Below are 20,332 nucleotides of genomic sequence, written 5' to 3' on the forward strand. Positions count from 1 at the left end.
GTATGAATTTATGAATGTACACACACTGCAAAATAAAAATTTAAAATGTTGTAATATAATTGTAAAACGTCTTTTCTTTATTTATTTTTACCTTTTACAGAAAACAGAACCAAATAAAACTGCAAATTTTAATGACTTCGCTTTAATTCATACAAACATACATTCCAAATAGGTTTTATGAAAGTAATAATTCAAGAACTGAATAATTGTTGGCAAATACTTTAAATATAAAAAAAAAAATATATATTTTCAAACTCACTCAAAATGGTTTACTTTATGTCTACATTAGGTCATGACCTTTTTAAAACCATCTCTAAATTATAGTGTTGTAGTTAAAATGTAACCACGTTCATCCAAAGGGATATAGTCTAATCCCAATAAGTTCAATGTAAAGACTTCCGTGCTTGCGGGCTTGTGGTCGACATCATAGCTGAAATGGAATCCTCCAACCCCAGAGTCACTACACGCAGAGATACCGTCGAACGACGAGCTGCAACGAGAAAATGATCTCTTAATAGTACTAGACACTATAGACTTTTTTTCATATGCATAAAAATCCATAAAGGATGATTGGTCCTTTATTCAATTTATAACACGACAATTATAATTGACGAGCCTATATCAAATATGGTGTGAAAAGGGTAAGTTTCTAATGAGGTTAAATTATTATTATGACGTCAAGTTTATACATAAATACGACATAAAAAAATGGACAATGCGACCTTCACGAGATTGACCATCGGTAGAAAGGGAGAAGGCGACCGAGTAGTTAATAATATATTATGTCTCTTTTTTATACGTCTAATGAGGGACGCGCATGTGCAAGTCATCACTTCTACGAGCAAGTTACGTGGACGAATCAGATACCCAACACCTGCCCGTCTACCAAAACGCATTAGGTTTAGGTTAGCTTTTACTCAAGGTTACTAAATATAGCCTTCATCGACTGTAAAACTATTCCATTCAATTAATTTGAAAATCAATAATGATTATGTACACATGCTACTCACAATTTCCATATTATACATAATTAGTATTGCAGTATGTTCAAGCTATTTATTTTGACAGATTTACTTTAAAGTGCTTATAAGTCTGCAAGCATTGAACAATCAAAGCAAAGCGTCGACCCCGTTAACAACACGTAAGTTAATTTTCCATGCGACGACGACGACGCGAGATATTACAGAGACTTCCAAATTATTACTTTCAAATTAATTTGATCGTTTAAAACGGTAGAAGAACGAAACATATAAAACAAATATCTCTAGATCGAACTGAAAACTGAAATGCGAAAATCAGAATAAAGTAATATTCACACCAATAGCTATGGTTATATGGTGTTATGAAGGTGGCCGACTTTATTAATTTCGGCCGTGAGTGAACAATTAATATCTATATTATCTGTGATGATGGTTTTAAGGTTCCCGACGTAAGATAAATGATCAACTTATATGCAGGTTGCAGAAATAAATCACAGCAGGTTAATCTATTTTATTGAATTGAATCAGCTTTTTATATACCAACATAATATACAACTTTGAAATCTTTATAAGTAATGTTCAACTTGTTTATCATTTCTGCCTAGAGCCAGTATAATATAAATTATAAAATAAATGCTTACCCTGTTCCGGGATGGCTTCGATGAGCTGAAAAAAAAAATTAAATAAAAAAAAAACATTTATCTCAATGAAATCACTCAGTATCGGCTTGAGTAGCGGGACGGTCGGCCGCTTGGGACGCCAAATCCTAGGTAAGACAGCAAGGTCTTACGGGGAGCGCCACAGACTCATTTGAACGTCATCATAGTCGTAAGATCTCTAAAAAATCTACCAAGGCACTTGATTAATTCAGACTGGCCCTGTATATATCAAATCACTGACATTTATACTTTGCCCAAATTATTAGGAGATATCTCACTATTTTATACCCGAGATACTGGATAGCAAGTAGCGACCACCTCAGATATAATGACAAATCGGCCACAGTGATCCATTCCGGCATATCGCGTTCCGGGTTCAGTCGGTGTTACGTTTAATAATGCTATAATTGTGGCAAGCAGTTAGAAATGAAGCGTCTCTGCACAATCGACATAGTCACAGTATCTAATATCGTATGTACCGCCGGCTCCTGCACTTTAGGCGCGAGGCTCCGTCGGAACGCCGAGAAGCGCTTGGTGTAGCCGCTGGCGACGCTCACGCCACTCTTTATAGACTCCGACGAACTCGAGAACACCGACTCTGTAAATATTAATGTAGGGTTCAAATTTATTTAGTTTCATACAGCCTTCATAATAATTAATTAAGTGGTAAAAGTATTACACAACTAAACGTCCAAACTGGGCAACATTTCGCTGAATACGAGCACGGGCTTCTGCCCGGTACATTAGATTTTGTTGCTTATGCAACAATACCTAATGTACCGGTAATTATGTTGCGGCATTGCGTTATGATTTGACCCATCGCGGTGTGGAAGTGGATGTTCAAAGAATTTTCATTTACATTTGGAGGTGGTCTATAGGTAATTATTTGAATAAATCTCAAGAATATATTATATTATAATATAATATGTTCAAAATTTTTTTACCACAAAAAGTGTTCACAAACTTGGAAATTTGTGCAAATTCGCTGAAATTAGTATGCGATGTTTGCCAATAGTTCTGATAATATTATAATAGTAAATATTAGGTTTTAGACAAATAAAATCATCACCCTTCTCATATTACAATGCACCTCCATCTGTAACGTGTTAACCCTGCTAAATCTCAGAACAAGAACAAGCATAGAAGGAATCTAAATTACGCTCATATACTTATCCTATTTTTTCAAATAGGCCAAAACTGTTGAAAAGAACGAGACAAATATTATGTTGCTAAGGTCGGCTTGCGTACACTTTAAAATAATCAAATGGTTACCTTTGGTCCTCTTTATAATGCCCAATTAAAAAGCAAATAAAATGTCAAATGTTCCAACTTGCCAAACTCAAAACAATGTCACAAACGCGCCCACACAATTTAGTTATGTTATACTTCAGCGCGTGCTTTTCAAAAGAAGCTACATGTTGTGTAATATTTTTGTTGTTATATTTAATAAATACACAGTGCTGTTTAAGTAAAATATAGCCTTAGGAACAAGCAATGGCCTGCGTTATTGTGGGGTGTAAATCTCATTCTTCTCGTAAAGAAAATGAAACTGAAATCATCAGCTTCCATTGGTGAGTAAACAAAAAACCTAATATATTCGCTTAAACCCTATACATAAGTGCAAAAGTGTTATTAATTATACTTTATTATGCTGTAGTCATATTATAATCTGCTGTTGGCCATTCGATCCAGTCATTATTAAATATTTTTCATTTTTACCAATTTACGTAGTCGTGTTCAATAGTGTTGTGCTGCATATTCTGTCGGTGTAGTGGTAAAAGCCACTTGGAAACCGTGCGCGAAGGCTGGGGTCGAGGAAACTATCTGATTTTCATAGTGTGTTTCATACAATTTGTTTCATTGCAGATTCTCCACAGATGATGCTATGAGGCAAAAATGGATCGTTGCCATAGCTCTTCCCAATTGGCATTGGAAAAAATAGCACCGTGTTTGCTCTAAGCATTTCGACAAAGTTTTATTAACATTGAAATAAGTTATCAAACATATGTGACATGAATGATACCGCTGTGTTTTAATTTTACTGTGCCATTTTAGTAGCTTCTGTCAAATCACATCTCTTGGGTATCTTTTAATCCCTAAGAAAGTCAGAAAAGAACAAAAGGCGTACTGGCTTTCTCCTAGACGAAATTCCGGCCGATTTCTCGTTTGTTACTTACAGCGGTTTCCATTCCTTCCGAAATTTCTAACATTTTCTTAATTTAATAATCTAAATGCTAAACCATTTTTGTGTTTAGTAAATGACGTTTCGGAAGGCATGGAAACTGCTGTAAATAGCAAATGAAAATTGGACAAAATTTAGCTCGAAGAAAGCCGGTAGTTCTATAGTTTATTGTAATTTAACAGCTTCTTAACGAGTGCTTTTATATACCCAAACTTCTTTTGGTACTTGAATACCAAATCAGGGATTTGATATCTTTTTTCTAGCCTTTATCTAAAATAGCAATTTGCAACGGTTTGTAGTTGACTGACCGAAAAGTGTTTATTTTAGCAGGTCTGTGAATCAGCCGATAGACAAAGCATCTATCGATATCGATAAGATGTCAGAAGGGATCGCAACACAATTAAATTTCTTGCTGTCTAAGACAGAGTCAATGATAAAAGAAGTATAGAGGATGGGTAATATGGTCACGTGACATGCGGCACATTTCATGAACAAAATGGTGCCGACTCCGCCCCTTACAATAGTGATATGCTAGTACCGAAAATTTTGTATCGACATCGAAGAATTAAGAGAGACAAACAAGCCCCAAAAAGATCAAATACGAAAGGGGTTAGGAACTACCATAATATAAATATAACAAACCATAATGTAAACAAACACACTGAAACTGATTTATAAGTAACAATTGTTAAACAAAGCAGTACCTGTTGTGACAAACATCCAGTTGTGTTTGATATATATTTGTATGTTGCACTATTCCTTGCTAAAAATTTAAGTTACAGATTAAGATATTTATTTAATACATGATAAATGGAATAAGATAGCGTAGCCAGCAATTATTTGGTTGGTTTTATTTTATTTTATTATTATGCTCTTTGATCGAGAAACATAACTATGGTTCAGCAAACTAAAATCAATGACCGTAAAAATGGTGGTTAAGATAATAAATTATAATAATTATTTCCAATAACAACAATATGATTATGTATCTATTTCCGTGCATGCAAAGGTTGCTCGAAACATAAGACCGCCAATTGTAAAAATATATCTTACATTTCATCTTTATGTTGTTTCTTTTATGTTTATCTATTCTTTTATGTAACAATTCTAATTTTATTCATAGCAATATATTAAAGTAATATTACTATTAGGTGAAGTATAATAATCATTACTATTTTACTTATCGGGAATATTGTTGGAAAACAGTTATCTTTACTCGCGTTAATTAAACGTGTGGTTTATGCATATCTTCTCAAAATGTAAAGAAATATGTATTTGGTGTAGGATTCCAATCACGTCGCTCAATATTCTCAATTCATTTTGCCTTGGTTTTTAAATTTTTTGGTTATCTTAAAAAATATTCTAATTTCACTTAGTTTGTCGTTCTGAATAATACAATATTGATGTGTGCTCTAACATTCTTTCAAAGAAAAAAACCGTAACTGATAAACGGGCGTCTGTTAAAATATCGATATCAATAATTTCTAAACAAATCCACCCACCCATCCCTAAGCTCGTGTGTAAACAAACATAATGATTTTAATGTGTATAAATCACGCCTAAAAGGGTCCAAAGCTTAACAAACCAGATCCACATATCATTTTAATTGATAAAAACACATCCAAAAAGTAATTATACAAAGATATTTGCTAATTTTCGGTAAAAACAGTTACTAACCTATGAAAATATATTTCGGGGTCTTTCTTGCGTGAATTCGATTTGCATCCTTTCACACAACACTGAGTCATTTTCGAAACTTAACAAATACACTAATAAACACACTGAACAATTGAGAATATGATTATATTACTTTAAATTCAATATTTATGAAGATTTGTTTACATCGTCTGACACTACATGTACTTGCCGACTGGCCAGCATAAAATGAGCGTTTCTGCCGCAAGGCGGTCCCAGTGTGTTGAAGTAAACGAAATAGTGCCATATTCGAAGAAAGCAATTATTTTTGTCTTTTTTGTTGCGTTCCAAATAAGCTTTGAGTAAAAGAGATAGACATATATATTGACAATTCTGCGTCGATTTCCCTAACATAAATATAACTTATTCATATAGCTAACTTTTGAGGCCTGTCCTCTTTATATTTAGTCATTGGACAGAGTACACTCAAATGTCATAGTGTTACATCTATGCTTGTCATTGTTCTGAGTGCTAAATAACAAGACTGGGTTTGTTGATCGACCATAAAGTTAGGAGTGACTTTTACACAACAGAACAAAATCTATAACACATACGCATAGAATACATTTTAGCATGTTTACCTTCAGGTTCCAAACACGATTCCTTAAACGAGCTTGAAGGTCCGCCATCCAATATTCTGAAGAAAAATAATAAAAATAGTATAAGAACATTTATGACAGTTGACAAAAAAAAATCTACTAGTCGAAACCCTACGTAAAATAACAGTATAATTTTTCCAGTCATTTTTATATTATAATTCGAAGTGGCTGGTGGCCGTAGTGCGAGTTGACAGGTAGTCACTAACTGACTTATAAGTAGTGAAGTTCGTGAGGCAGACAATAATAGTGGACCGGTCTGTGCTTGATTTTGTACATTATTCTATATGTATGATTAATAATACGAAAAAGAAGCACTCCTGCGAAAACTGCATAAAAATTGGTTAAAAAATGAGCGAGTAATTCATATTTAAAATATTGTAAAGTGCAGAAGTGGGCGCGATGTGAGGATATCGCTTCATCTCTTTCTTTCTCACGCGTCGTAATTCCCGATGACGTCACATGTGGGTATTTCGTTTCTTTTCTGTTTCTTGTTAATTACCCAAAATTCAAAGACGTATAACTTGTTGATTTTTACCGGATTTTCATAATTTCTTCTGTGTTATAATTTATATTATGTAAATATTTGATAATAGTAAAGAACAAAAATGAGTACCGGTACCCTATTATTATGAATAGGTTTATATAGTTATAATTATTTCTTTTCTCCTCAATATTTACATTTCTTAGCGTGTAGTGATGACGGTAATTGATCTAGGTTAATGTATAGGTAAAGAGTAGAGTAGCCACTTTTGTATGAAGAGGTGCAGACGTCGCTGGTGGCGCGTGAGATGGCGCTGCAGGTCGGTGGCGGCGAGCAGCGCGCCGAACTGCGCGCCCGCCCCCGCCGCCCCCGCACCGCACACCTCCGCCAGCGCCTGCAGCGCGCTGTGCGCCGCCTCCGAGTAGTCGCGCACCCACAGCGCGATCTGGACATGCAGACCAACCTCTACAACTTATGGACATAGCATTACCGCTCAAACATTGACATGGCAATATCAATCCCAACACATAAACATTTATTGTCCACAGTAATAGTATTTGTGGTTTAATACCAATGTAGGAGTCATATTATGGCAAAAAATTATTACCATCTTAGCTCACTGGACAAAAAATCACAGATATGTTAGCCTGGCTCTAGTACATTGAAGATGTAGTGACCTGGAATATGCGCCAGTCGTCACCGCCGTCGACGAGTTTCTTGGCACGCCTGGCGTTGTGTCGCACGAGGTCGCGCGCGTTGTTGAGGCGCGCCGCCTGTCGCTGCGCTCGCTCGCGGCTCGACTCCAGCTCGCCCTCCGCCTCCGCTCTGCACACGACACACTCACTCACGACCAGCGGTCGAACCACATCACGATACGAGTTTAACAGTGTATACATAACAAACGTTAATCATCTTTGTAGTCCGCAATGTTGTTATGATGAGTTCCATATTAATAGTTATTGTAGTTGCCGAATATAACTTTTCGCTTGCTAATCCCGGCAAAAAGATACAGTATCTAAAGAGCATAGGCGGTTCCAAAAGTTTTATTCTACTCTCTGATGATAATACTCACTGTCGCGTGGTCAGCTGATTGTACTTGTCCGTGATGAGGGTCAGCCGCGAGTTGCTGTCTGATATGCTCTGCTCCAACGTACTGATGGTGCCGTTCAGTCTCTTGAGCTCGTCACTCATCTGATAGTACTCTTTGGTCAGTGCATTCAACTCTTCTATTTCAGGCGCTGAAAAATATAATTTTATCTTGAATTTTTATAGTCAACATATTATAAGAATTTACGCCATTGGACTATTTATTTAATACTATTTGCTGTTCGCCCAATAAGAATTTTGTATGGCACTCCGCTACAAAAAATGTTGGTCCTTCGAGCCTATTATGAAGCAATTCTGGCGATTAACCAGTAAGGCAGTTTCTCAGCACAATTTTCGTCAAATTTATATAAAACATTTTGAAATGAAATGTTTCAGATGTAAGTGGTATGTTGTTAAGAGGTGGTAGTAGAGCCAGTCAGTCACAGTCGTGTTGCAGCGGTGCGATGTGGTGCATGAAGTGTTGGTGCGCGTGGTGCACGAGGCGGAGCGTGGCCTCGAGCGCGGCGACGTCCCGCTCGCGGCGCGCCAGCTCGCCGTCCAGCGCCGCGCCGCGCCCGCGCAGCTCCGCGCGCTCCGCCGCGAACTGCGCACACGCACACGCACACGGACATAACGTGTACAAACTACGCATTTATTTTCTACAAAAATTAATCTTTCTATCCACTGGTTAACAAGTAAATTAAGCGTCAGTAAACATGTATATGTTTGGTAAAATAAATATCCAAAATAAATTTATTATTTACTTATGTTACGTTACTTACAATGAATAGAGTGTGTATTACACTATTCTACATTACACTTATTATGTTTCAAACATCACGTATTATAAAAAATCCGTATAAAATGCATCAGAATATTTCCTGGTTTATAGTAGTTGTAATGACAGATGTTGTAGTGTAATTATCTCTATGCAAAATTACTTAATTGTCAAAACTAATAATCTAATAATTCTATTATTAACAACAAATCAGCTCATAACAGCGAATGAATTCAAATTACCTTAATTTTGAAGAAAGTAACGGACAGCTGTTGTCCGGACTCATCTTTCCCCAAAGATCCAATGAATATATCGTATCTGAAAAGTGTATAACGATTGTCTTTTTAGATAATACTAAATTTAACTCGCGGTTCCGTTTGCACAAAAGACTTCTCCCGAAATAACGGTGCCCCTTGAGCTGTCCCTTTTCGGGGATTGTGTTATGTTGGACTTTTAAGACTAAGAAACGAAAGGTTGAGAAAGGTAAGAAGATAACAGCACCTCTAACGAAAAAGCAGTCTCAAATCGTCTATACTACCTCGTTAGAACTGACCCATTCAATATTTAAATTGCACTAAAATATGACCACAATATAACAACTCCTGTACAATAACGTACACGTTCAGTTAGTTTCAAATGTGATACCAAACATTTACAACTTTGTTTCTCTAACAAGTAACAATTGTTTATTAGATCATACTATTAAATTTGTGTTTAATAAGTAGCCAATCCGGGTGATTAATTTTACTATAACTCTTCGTCTGTTATAACATTTGTCTATCAATAGTGTAAGGGAAGATCAATCTTGTTCAGTGATTTGGTCCTTTGAGTCGGAGAAATCCGGTACAACTACACAAAACAAAAAACGGACAAAAAATATGTCCATATAATGCAATGTACTGTACCTCTTCTTGAGTTGTTCTATGCGCTGTTCTCTCTCACGTATCTCGCTGCGCAGCTTGCCGCAGTCCTCGAGCAACGCGCGCCGTTGCACCGCGAACATGTCGCGCCGCGCTTTGATCTCCACCAGACGCTCGTTCATCGCCTTAGAGATCGCACCGAAAACTTATGTTATTTTTTTAATTGTTAATCCACTTATATCTGCTGTGATTAAATAGTAAGTAAGTGGTTACAGCGTCGAGATGCAAGCGACGCTGGTCGATGGTGAGCGCATGCGTGTTTAGGTTCTGCACGGTGCGCGCGGCGGCGGCGGCGCGCAGGCGCAGCAGCGCGAGTCGCACGCGCGCGGCGCGCCACTCCCCGCGCGACGCACGCAGCTCCTTCGACCCGCCCTCCACCTCCAGCAGCGACGTCTTCAGACGACTTTGCTGATAACCCACATAAAATTGATTAATTGTTATTGTTTATATTCTTCGAACTAGCTTTTGCCCGCGGCTCCGCCCGCGTTATAAAGTTTTTCAGGCTAAAGTTTTCCGTTATAAAAGTAGTGGTTTCCCGGGAGCCTATGTTCTTCCCAGGGTCTCAAACTGACTCCATACCAAATTTCATCTTAATACGTTGGGTAGTTTTTGAGTTTAACACGTTCAGGCAGACAGATGCAGCGGGGGACTATGATTTATAATATATTTTTTACAACTTTTTAAGAGGAACAATCCCGTCATACATCATTGTTGCATAACTTTAACCGTTGACGCAGCGCACGCAACGGAAGCCTTCAAAACTAATAAATTGTCCCCGTGTTTGCAACATGTTTCATTACTGCTCCGCTCCTATTGGTCATAGCGTGATGATATATAACTTAGAGCACTCCAAAAACAAAGGGCTATTCAACACAAAAAGATTTTTTTAGTTCCAACCGGTAGTTCCTGAGATTAGCCATTACTGCTCCGCTCCTATTGGGTATAGCGTGATGATATACTTATAGCATATAGCACTCCACGAACAAAGGGCTATCCAACGCAAAAGAATTTTTCAGTTTGGACCGGTAGTTCCTGAGATTAGCCATTACTGCTCCGCTCCTATTGGGTATAGCGTGATGATATATAGCCTATAGCACTCCACGAACAAAGGGCTATCCAACGCAAAAAGAATTTTTCAGTTTGGACCGGTAGTTCCTGAGATTAGCGCGTTCAAACAAACAAACAAACAAACAAACTCTTCAGCTTTATATAATAGTATAGATTATCATCGTGTTCGCTTATTATGCATAACTTAATTAATTTTGATTAGTCAATCTTTCACTTATTAGTTTACACATTATCTGATACAAAATACTGAAAAACTTGAGCATCTATCCAAGTATCTATTTTTATAAATTGTAAAACATCTCCGGCGGAGATGTTTTACAATTTATAAAATGGATACTTATATTTATTGCGGAGATTCTCCGCAATAAATATTCAGAATTACCAATTTGATGTGGTCTGCGCTGCGCAGCTCGAGGTCCCTGGTGAGGCGGCGCATGTCGTCGAGCAGCTTGGCCGAGTGCCGCTCCAGCAGCGACACGCGCGCCGCCGCCCGCCCGCACACCTCCTTCAACCTGCAACGTCACCACGCGCCTTAACATTCATGCACTATGATTACTCAGTCATAGCCGCTATGAACTTAATTATGAATGATGGTACAATTATTTTTTCCAAACTGTGACAAGCGACGACGAATGTAGTTTCAGGTGTTGTGCGTGATATCCCTGCAACATTAGTCGACAACTCACGCGATCGCTTCGCCTGGCCACTTGTATAGTCAATCCTATCTGATCATAGATAAAACATAATTGCAGCACTTGTTACCTGTTTTCTTTTTCCACCAATTCAGCGGAGCATTCCCGCTCAGCCTGAGCACCCTCCATATGTGAAACTCTTGCGCCGATAGTCTCCACTTGGTAGCTCTGAATAAGAAGTAATAATAAAACAAGTTTTACAGGATATATACAACTCTTAAAATCTGTTAATAGAATTAAGTACTGAAAGACTTTATTCTCGTTGTTTGGACTAAACTGAAATAACTTCGGTTATGTTTTACTCTATAATGTTTATACTCTCGACATAATATAAATAATTTGTTACAAATATTATTTTTTTAATTCAAATCCAAACTTTGATTACTTACAATAGCGTACAGTGATTCCTTTTGACTTTGAAGATCTCTTTGAATGCTGCGCTGTTTGCTTTCCAACTTACTCATTATTGCTTTCGAGGCTGCAATGATAAGAAACGATGAGAGTACTTGTCCATCTGGACAATCTAGACTGAAGCTTGTCTAATAACAGTATCCTTGTTTAATATTTCCTAGCCCTTGACGCACCGCAAGGTTCAACGACTAAATGCAATATCGCCAACGTGAGCTTACTTTAATATTTTTGGCTCTGGCAAGACATTTTTATGCATAAATTACGTATAGTTCATTTTATTATAATCATTTATTAAAATTTTACCATACACCGAACCGATTCCATCCGAGATTACAAAATATACAAGGCAGAACCCAAAAACTTAACTCCCCCACCATAAAGTCAGGAATAACGATATATATAATACCAATTAGGTTTCAGTGAATAATTTGTAACGGGCATACCTTTAAGTTGCATGTGGAACAGTTTCTCCTCGTTCTTGAGCGCGAGCAGTTTCTGTTGCTCCACGAAGGAGCAGTGCATGGCGCGCTGTTGGTTCACCGTCAGCTGGCTCGCGTACCGCTCCTCCTCCTGAATTATATACAAAATAACAAATCTGTTGAGAGCCACTGGATGTTTTTTTAATTTGATATAATAGGTATTTTATAGTTTTCTGCATTTTGAATAATAATAACACTAACACTGTAAAACCAGAGCTAAGGGCAGTCTAAGGTCAGGTGACAGGTAACTTTACTCTTAGCGACAACTGGAAAGCTTAAAATTATTTACACTCATGGCTAAGTGCAATATTAGGGATATCTCAAATTCCATTTGGTAGACAAGTTGATCAAAGTTATGACTTAACTGATGCTGTTGTGAATAGTCACAGCTACATTATAAAGAGAATTGATTACATTGAGCATATCCTCAAGTTCTTTCGCTCTCTTCTCTGAAGATTTCGACTTGTCCAAGGAGTCTGTCAATTTTTCTTTCAGCTCTCTAATCTGTTAAAGAAAAAGCATTCTATTAATTGTCTAAAGAATTGTATGAATTATCTAAAAAAACAAAATTAATACACATCACTTTATTATCCCTGAACCCACTTTTCGCTAAGCATGTTCCATCCCATCATGTGCTAGCAGACGAGTCTATCACCATATCGAGCACAAGATCTAGACTCTGGGCTGATACTGAGTAGCAAAACCCAATATTGCTGTACGACTCGGGACCGCACAGTGGTAGTCATTAACATACATATAACTTTAAACAATACATAAAGGATGCGGCTTATATGGTCTTTCATTTCTGCTAAAGTAAGAGATTAAATAATGCACACGTGTAAAAAACTTGTATTTAATAAACTAGTGTGCGGCAAACAGATAAGTGATTGAGATCTATTTATGAGTGGGTTCGTGACGACACGAAAGAGTATAATGTTACCTTCCCGTTGACAGCCTGCAGCGCGAGGTCCTTGCGATGCTGCTCCTCCATGATCTGGCGGTTCTCCATGTGCAGTCTCTCCAGCGTGTTGCGCACGTTAGTCAGCTCGCGTTGGAGACTCTGGGACTGACGACATTACCTTACGTTATATACTGCGTCATGCGCGGCAGTGAACACAGCTGCTTTATAGGCGTCAATTAATAGTAGGTTTTTATAGGTACATTGTATATTTTTCCTTAGTGAAACACACTATGAGATGATAATAATAAACTCTTTTTAGTAACTGGAATAGTTTTGATAAAAATAAATACAAAAGGTATGTTAACCCCTACATGATAATTCCGAGTTTTCTAAGCTTTATTAAATAAATTATTCTTTTTAGCGTTATTTTATTAAAACAAGTCGATACCTCGCTATCTAACGTGAGATTATCTTCAACGAGGTTTTGATGTGCGAGCCTGATGTTGCTGAGTTGTTGCGCGAACGCCATGTTGTCGCGCTGCGCGTCTGCGTTGTTCCCGCGTTGTTGATCGCAGAACGACTGTTGCTCGCGACATTGCTCCGCTATGTTGTTGGCCTCCTCTTCCAATGCTGCATAGTCCTGACAACAGTTGTCTATTCAATGTTCTGCCCGTAAACCCAAGATATGATCGCTGGCGGACTGAAAATATTGTTCACTTAATTCGCACGATATCACTGATACTTCACTGGCATATTAGTAATTTTAGTAAAATGATTCCCGATCCCATTCACGGCGAGGTGATACACTTCCTCGTTTGCCAACTTTCTGGTACAAAGTAAATTTATCTATGGAGCAATATTGTCATAACGTATAAAAAAGATCCCTAAACAAGGATTTAAAAAATATATACATATCACATTATTAATGTTCATTTTCAATGAAAATTTCCTGTAAAGAAAGATAAATGAAGTAGGAATCATGAGAATATTGCCTTTTTTAGTTTTATATGACTTATTTTAATCTACTGTTTGCAACATAAGTAAAAATTAACACAAGACCTTGTTATAGTGAGCCAGCGAAGTGTACTTTGCCCTGCAGCCCATAAAATGCATATGTCAGTCTCAAACATTAATGGTCACTGGTTCTAATATTACATAGTACAATACCTCTCTGGTGTGTCTAATGTCGGTGTCTCTTTGTCGCAAGTTCTCCACGGCGCTGGTCCAAGTCATCATCATCATCTTCCTCTGTTCCATGCCCTCCATCACCTGAAAGCGATGACATATGTAAATGAAATTCGAAGCGCAAGAATCAACATTACTTTATTAGATAGGACCATCGTATTATCAATATTAAAACTTTAATACACCAAAATTTTAAATACATGTTCATTTGTATTTTACCTAACTCTCATTAAAAAATGCCTTATTTTCACTGGCAGTTACCTCAATAATATCCTCCAAAATTTTACCTCAAAAAACAAAATAACTACTAATAAAATGGCTGTATGTCATGTCTGAATATAGGCGGACCCTATGTCATGTCTGAATACAGGGTTTAATTTATTCCTATGGCATGCATGAACTCTGCCGCATCCCGCAATCGGACTTTAACGACCAATGAAATCAGCCATAAATACGTTGCTGAGTTGATTGTTGTTGATACACTGACGTGAAATAATTCTTCCCAATAATTTCACCTGAACTGAAATCCTATCGCATGCTCTCTCCTCGGCGTTGAGATTTGAAACGAGCTGGTTTATTCGCTCTTGCATGTGGTCGTGTTCCAGCTTCAGTTTCTGTCTTTTGGTTTCCAATGCCTGAAGAAGGGAGAGAACACATTATAAGCACTCATATCCATAAGTCATTTAGACTAGCCACTAGCCATGTATGTCTAGTTATATTATTATCACGAAATTTTCAAATAAAAGCATTAGTAGAATGAAATATTGCGTTGTTCGAACAAAAAAATCACATTAATCACAGTAGAGATATAGTTGACTTCAGGACTGATTTTTAATGATAACAATATTCCTCTACAGTAAATGTAGCACTTTATTATATGAAAATTTGGGACTATCACAGTAAATAAGATATTGTGAAACTATTTGCTATGATTAGTTTACTTTAGCTTTAGAGAAGTCCTGCTTGGTGAACTGCTCGATGGCGGTGATGTCGCCCGCGTTCCGCTCCAGCGCCGCGCGCCATTCTTGCAGCGCGCCGCGCTCGCCGCACACCTCTGTCTTCAGAACATCCGCCTTCTTCAGCAAACGGCCAATGTTCGCTGAAAATAAATACACCCAAAACTTTCAGACACAGTGTGTATTTTACTATTGATTTAGCATTGAAGTATATTTGATTAAATGGTAAAAAAAAAAAACATTTTAAAATGAAGACAATTATGTCTATATTTTTCTTTAAAGTATTATTTTATAAATATTATTTTTCATTTAAATATTGTGTCTAACATTATTTAAATGTTACGAAACTATTAAAGATAACTTTAAATAAATTATTTCAAACTATGACAAGGTAATGAGTACTTTGAAGTCTATCAATTCTTGTAGTAATGTCTTTGCTCTGTTTGCCACAATCAACAATATCTCTGTCAAGCCTCTCTGCCTCGTTGGACGACAGCTGGCGCAACTTCACCTCTTGCTCCAGCTGTTGCTTGTGTGCAAACAGGAGTCGCTGGAAACAAATGGCTCAGTTAACAATACAACATAATTTAAATTGTGCTGTTTTTATAGATGCGGGTCTGTTTGAAATTCCTATTTGATCCCTTATATTTATGAGCAAAGCCACCTGTCAACTGACAGGGTAGGGATCTTAAATATTACATCCCAATTCAAAGTGGAAATTTCATTTAGTTAGTCCCACTAATTTAACATATTACACAGACCATTACATAAAAAATAAATCGCTTGAGTTGCATCCAGGGATGGCTAGCTGCTCTCCCTGCCTTCACTCCCAGTATACTCAAGCTTATATGACTATTATTCTCTATAGTTTACAAAAGAAATTACTAAGTTTTCTTGTATATACATTTTAGAAACAACAGTAATTACAAATATTCATATTACAATCTGTTAAACATACACTATTCTCCTGATATTCAGAATGTACATGATGTTTATAGTTAGCAAGATCATCACTTTTCTGATTCTGCAATACAACAGATTCTTTAAGGTGCTGCAACTCATTTTGCCTGTAACAGAAAGTTATTTATTTTAGTGAAATGTTAACTAGTGGCTTGTTATAACCACTTTAAAAATTCATAAATGTCTTTAAAATAGACCATAACTTATTTCATGAAAACCGAGCATAATACTTGGATGGTACTAAAAATTAATATTAATGTAACAGACTATATTCCATCTTTCTCTGTTTCAAAGCGGTAATTATACAATTAACAACTACTTTTCAATATTTTAATACCAAATGAATGTATCTATACACAACTATGCATAATTACAATATATTGTAGAATCACTACATTTATGATTTTTTTATGTAATAATAAATACATCAATAAGCTGAAAATTTTTCTTTGGACTGAAAAAAAATCAGATTTGTCAAGATAGGACCTGTTTATTAAAAGGGTCTCTAATTCTTGATTTTCTTGGTTAGCCAAAGGTATTCGCGTGCCTTGATTCCATCCAAGTTGTTCCAATAGCTGTGCCATATAGCTTGGCATTTTATTGTGTTCCGTCATGATTATTTACTTTGTGTAAAAATATTCCAAAATGTATTTATTAGTAGAAAGTTTTAAGAACAGAATATCACAATGTTTCTTCAATAATGTACCGTTGCTATGGTTGAAATGTTGTTACATCAATAAGAAAACTCTAAAGAATACTCATATTGAAAGAGCAATAAATCACTAGGGAAATAAATACTATCTTGTTAATCTCGTTGCCAAATAAACAAACAAATTCACCGCCATTTTCGAAATATGATTTTGACATTACAAAAAATAGAACCATAGATTTATTTAGTGAAGAGTACCGGCTCCTATGTAAAAATCGTAACGATTATATGACAGCAAAAATAAAAACATTTGAAATGGAGTTGTATAAAAAAATACAATTTTAATATTTACATATATATAAAAAAGAACTAATCAAGATTAAACTGAAAACATTCAATATTTATTCATTTTAGGATCTAGATAAAGAGATATAATTTATTTAACTACTATATATAAATAAAAAATAGGCCTATGCCTATTATACGTACCTAGCGTAAGATAATAATATTACTATAATATTACCTATATTTAGAATACTTATGGAAGTTAGCATAATATATCTTGCAAGATTTAAACTCTGGTATTGCAGAATATCTTGAATCGCCTCCAAAAACACGTAAGACCAAACTTCCAAAAATAACTCATTCGAGGTTTAGTTTCGTGGGAAATTGCTAACGTGCGTTAATGTTAGCTGTACATAATAAATCGTAATATTAAGTTTCAAATTATAATATTTATCATCATGAGTGCTGATGCTGCTTCTTTACCCTGTCCAATATGTTCTCATACGGGAGTTTTTGATACTGTGCAATCGTTAAGAGATAGACTAATACATGTGTCTACAAATACAATTGTTTGTCCAGTTTGTCAAGAAGAAGTGTGTGGATTAGATAAATTAACGATACATCTTTTCAGCCACGTAAAACTACTACCATCGAGAGAATCCGTAGTAAAAGATAAGAACAAGGGACCTTTAAAAAATTACATCCAAAACGTGCCACAACACAAGAAGTCTAAAGCGTCGACGTCTAAAAATAAAACGCCTTCACCCACGATAAATGCGCCAGTAAAATATGTCAAAATATATCCAAAGCTACCGGTGATATCTTTAAATACTGTACCAGTTATAGATATATCCCGGAAGGCCATGGATGAATCTAAAGAAGTAGCTGAATCAGTATACGTTAAAACGGAGACTGCGATATTGCCAACAAACACAACATGTAACATATGTGGCTTGCAGTTTGTTGATGTTAATATTTTAAAAATGCATAGATGTTTAATTCACAACATTGATGACAATCCGAACCACACCGTTACTCGTTATCACTGTCATTTATGTCCCAAGAATTTTAAAATGAGAGGATCTTTAATGGTTCATTTGAGAGTAGCACATTATGGATTCTTGTCGGGAAACACAGAAGCTACAGTTCATGAAGGAAGCAACGGAAAAAATGGAGATCAAATCGCTGATGAAAAACCTTTAACGATACAACGAAATGATAATAAACAATGGCAATGTGATGTTTGCAGAAAATGTTTTACAACGAAATATTTTCTCAAGAAACATAAACGACTTCATACAGGTTAAAATATAATTGGTGTTTGTTTTTGAGGTAATTCGTACTAACAGAATAATACTTATTACTTATTGACATAAAATTCAAAATGCACCAACATCATTTACACGTTTAACCTGACTAGTTACGTATAATACAATCGCGCTTTCTAATTTTAATAAAAATGCCACATCACAATCCTGTGTCTGCCTGTTGATTTCTACCAATATTTAATAATGTTACAATATTTTAAATGTATTTGTATTTTTTTTACAGGTGAAACTCCATACGCCTGTACGCAATGTAACAAGACGTTTACGTTTCAGCAGTCGTATCACAAGCATCTGTTGTATCACAATGACGAAAAGCCACACACGTGTAGCTATTGTGGGCGAGCGTTCAAAGAGCTGTCTACACTTCATAACCATCAACGAATTCACACTGGTGAAAAACCGTTTTCATGTGAAACATGTGGTAATTATTTTTGTGTCAATGAAAATTTCTATATAGATCTATATTATTGCAACAGACACCACAGACGAAAACCCTCACAGCGTTTGATCTTCTCCAAACAAAATAAATCCCTACGTTAAATCTTCTCATTATTGTTTTTATGTTAGTATACAGGCCCAGTCCTGGGTACCGAGACCGCTTTGGCGAGGCACCCTTTTTTCCGGACATTTTTTCACATACTGGCCGGAAATTTCTTTTGATCACAAAAGAAGGTATATTCGCTTCGCAGCTAACGATATTTAATTACTTATTGTAATGCTCTCAAAGATTATAAATAAGTACCAATAACTTAATAATACAAAAGAGCAATTATTTATTTCTTTGGGTACGTAGGTAAATCTTTTAAATTATTGATGTCTGGGTCAATATTCCGGAAATAAGAAAAAAATAACTATAACTGGTACCACAATACTATTGATAGATTGTAATGAAATGGTATAAGCTATATTAAGCATAATTAAAATAGTAGTAAATTCAGAAACTATACGCTTTCAAGAGCAGTAGGATAAAAACAGACTTGCAAGTTTCTCGTTAGGACTAATTTACTTTTAATTTACTATTTTATAATATCATCATATTGCATTTTGAAATTATCGTTTTTACTTATTACAGGCAAATGCTTCCGACAACGGGTATCATATTTAGTACATAGAAGAATACATACAGGAGTTATGCCATACAAATGTACTGCATGCGACAAGAGTTTTCGTTACAAAGTAAATATTTATAATGTATTTTTAATTTTATATTTTCTAAATAAAAATACTTAGGTACTGTAATTAATAACATATGTATCTGATTGAAGGTATCGCAAAGAACTCATAAATGCCAAGCTCAACCACCAGGTACGGTAATTCGTCAAGCAGGTGACTTGGTTGAGAAGCTTAAAAAGAAACATGCAAAATCTAATAAAACAGTTTCAGAACAAATACAAGCTAAACAAGGTAACTTGAGCTATGCGGAAATATCTGACGTGAACGCTGAATTAGTTCGAACAGGCGCTAAATTGTCATTGGAAGATATGGAATCCGAAAATTTTAGATTAATAGCTGACACTTTTAATGAAAATAATAACTTGCAAGAAAAATCTGAACTACCTTATTCTGCAACAACAAGTAAATGCAATGCGGATTGCATTCTTGAGGAATTGATGGATAGTATTCCAGTTGAAGAGAAAAATGTACCTTCTCCATCTGAAATTCTAAAAAATTTATGCTTATCAAAAGAAGAAGATTATACTGGAATTTTGCAAGAGCGAAGTGATGAAAAATGTTTTGACTTATATAAAGATTTCAACGGCTTTTTATAAAAGAGTATATATTATATTATTTGCTTAATAAATCAACATACAATTACTTATTATAAATAAGGAAACAATCATTTAATTTTTCCTTAATACTTCACATATTATCGCACGTTTTTAATAAAATTATAATAGGTAAGAGGTCTTTTTAACCTCACATGTGGATGCAAGCATGCATGCATGCATGCTAAATATAAATTTCATAATATTGTTTCTATGCTAAATAATATATTCAAAGTGTATACAATAATACATGCCATTTTTCAACATTGAAC

General features: G+C 35.8%; 2 protein-coding genes across 2 annotated transcripts; one reads left to right on the top strand and one right to left on the bottom strand.

Moving 5' to 3' along the window:
• Nucleotides 1-126: 126 nt before the first annotated feature.
• LOC115445543 (coiled-coil domain-containing protein 39) lies at nucleotides 127-16,900 on the bottom strand. The gene is made up of 24 exons (XM_030171858.2): nucleotides 16,519-16,900; nucleotides 16,031-16,139; nucleotides 15,475-15,622; nucleotides 15,058-15,215; nucleotides 14,632-14,751; nucleotides 14,099-14,200; nucleotides 13,380-13,571; nucleotides 12,971-13,096; nucleotides 12,445-12,534; nucleotides 11,995-12,121; nucleotides 11,530-11,618; nucleotides 11,211-11,308; nucleotides 10,831-10,960; nucleotides 9,594-9,788; nucleotides 9,366-9,505; nucleotides 8,703-8,778; nucleotides 8,127-8,286; nucleotides 7,669-7,834; nucleotides 7,274-7,421; nucleotides 6,863-7,041; nucleotides 6,098-6,153; nucleotides 2,119-2,237; nucleotides 1,622-1,646; nucleotides 127-490 (listed from the first exon to the last, which is right to left on the bottom strand). Exons 1-24 carry the CDS (start codon nucleotides 16,644-16,646, stop codon nucleotides 384-386), a joined length of 2,988 nt encoding a protein of 995 aa, XP_030027718.1. The 5' UTR covers nucleotides 16,647-16,900; the 3' UTR covers nucleotides 127-383.
• Nucleotides 16,901-17,282: 382 nt separating this feature from the next.
• LOC115445553 (zinc finger protein 2 homolog) lies at nucleotides 17,283-20,156 on the top strand. Its single transcript, XM_030171870.2, has 4 exons — nucleotides 17,283-18,268; nucleotides 18,518-18,715; nucleotides 19,367-19,470; nucleotides 19,560-20,156. The coding sequence occupies exons 1-4, from the start codon at nucleotides 17,425-17,427 to the stop codon at nucleotides 20,061-20,063; spliced, it is 1,650 nt and encodes a 549-aa protein (XP_030027730.1). The 5' UTR covers nucleotides 17,283-17,424; the 3' UTR covers nucleotides 20,064-20,156.
• Nucleotides 20,157-20,332: the final 176 nt, after the last annotated feature.

The sequence above is a fragment of the Manduca sexta genome, chromosome 28 (assembly GCF_014839805.1).
Source record: "Manduca sexta isolate Smith_Timp_Sample1 chromosome 28, JHU_Msex_v1.0, whole genome shotgun sequence".
Taxonomy (NCBI): domain Eukaryota; kingdom Metazoa; phylum Arthropoda; class Insecta; order Lepidoptera; family Sphingidae; genus Manduca; species Manduca sexta.

What these genes read in the sequence shown, in the direction of transcription:
- LOC115445543 (XM_030171858.2), bottom strand. Translation starts at nt 16,646, where the DNA reads ATGACGGAACACAATAAAATGCCAAGCTATATGGCACAGCTATTGGAA. An exon ending in AATCAGCTGACCACGCGACA is followed by an intron (nt 7,422 to 7,668) that starts GTGAGTATTATC and finishes TGTCGTGTGCAG; the next exon opens with AGCGGAGGCGGAGGGCGAGC. An exon ending in CTGCACCTCTTCATACAAAA is followed by an intron (nt 6,154 to 6,862) that starts GTGGCTACTCTA and finishes ATTTTTCTTCAG; the next exon opens with AATATTGGATGGCGGACCTT.
- LOC115445553 (XM_030171870.2), top strand. Translation starts at nt 17,425, where the DNA reads ATGAGTGCTGATGCTGCTTCTTTACCCTGTCCAATATGTTCTCATACG. An exon ending in GTTTTCATGTGAAACATGTG is followed by an intron (nt 18,716 to 19,366) that starts GTAATTATTTTT and finishes TACTTATTACAG; the next exon opens with GCAAATGCTTCCGACAACGG. An exon ending in ACAAGAGTTTTCGTTACAAA is followed by an intron (nt 19,471 to 19,559) that starts GTAAATATTTAT and finishes ATCTGATTGAAG; the next exon opens with GTATCGCAAAGAACTCATAA.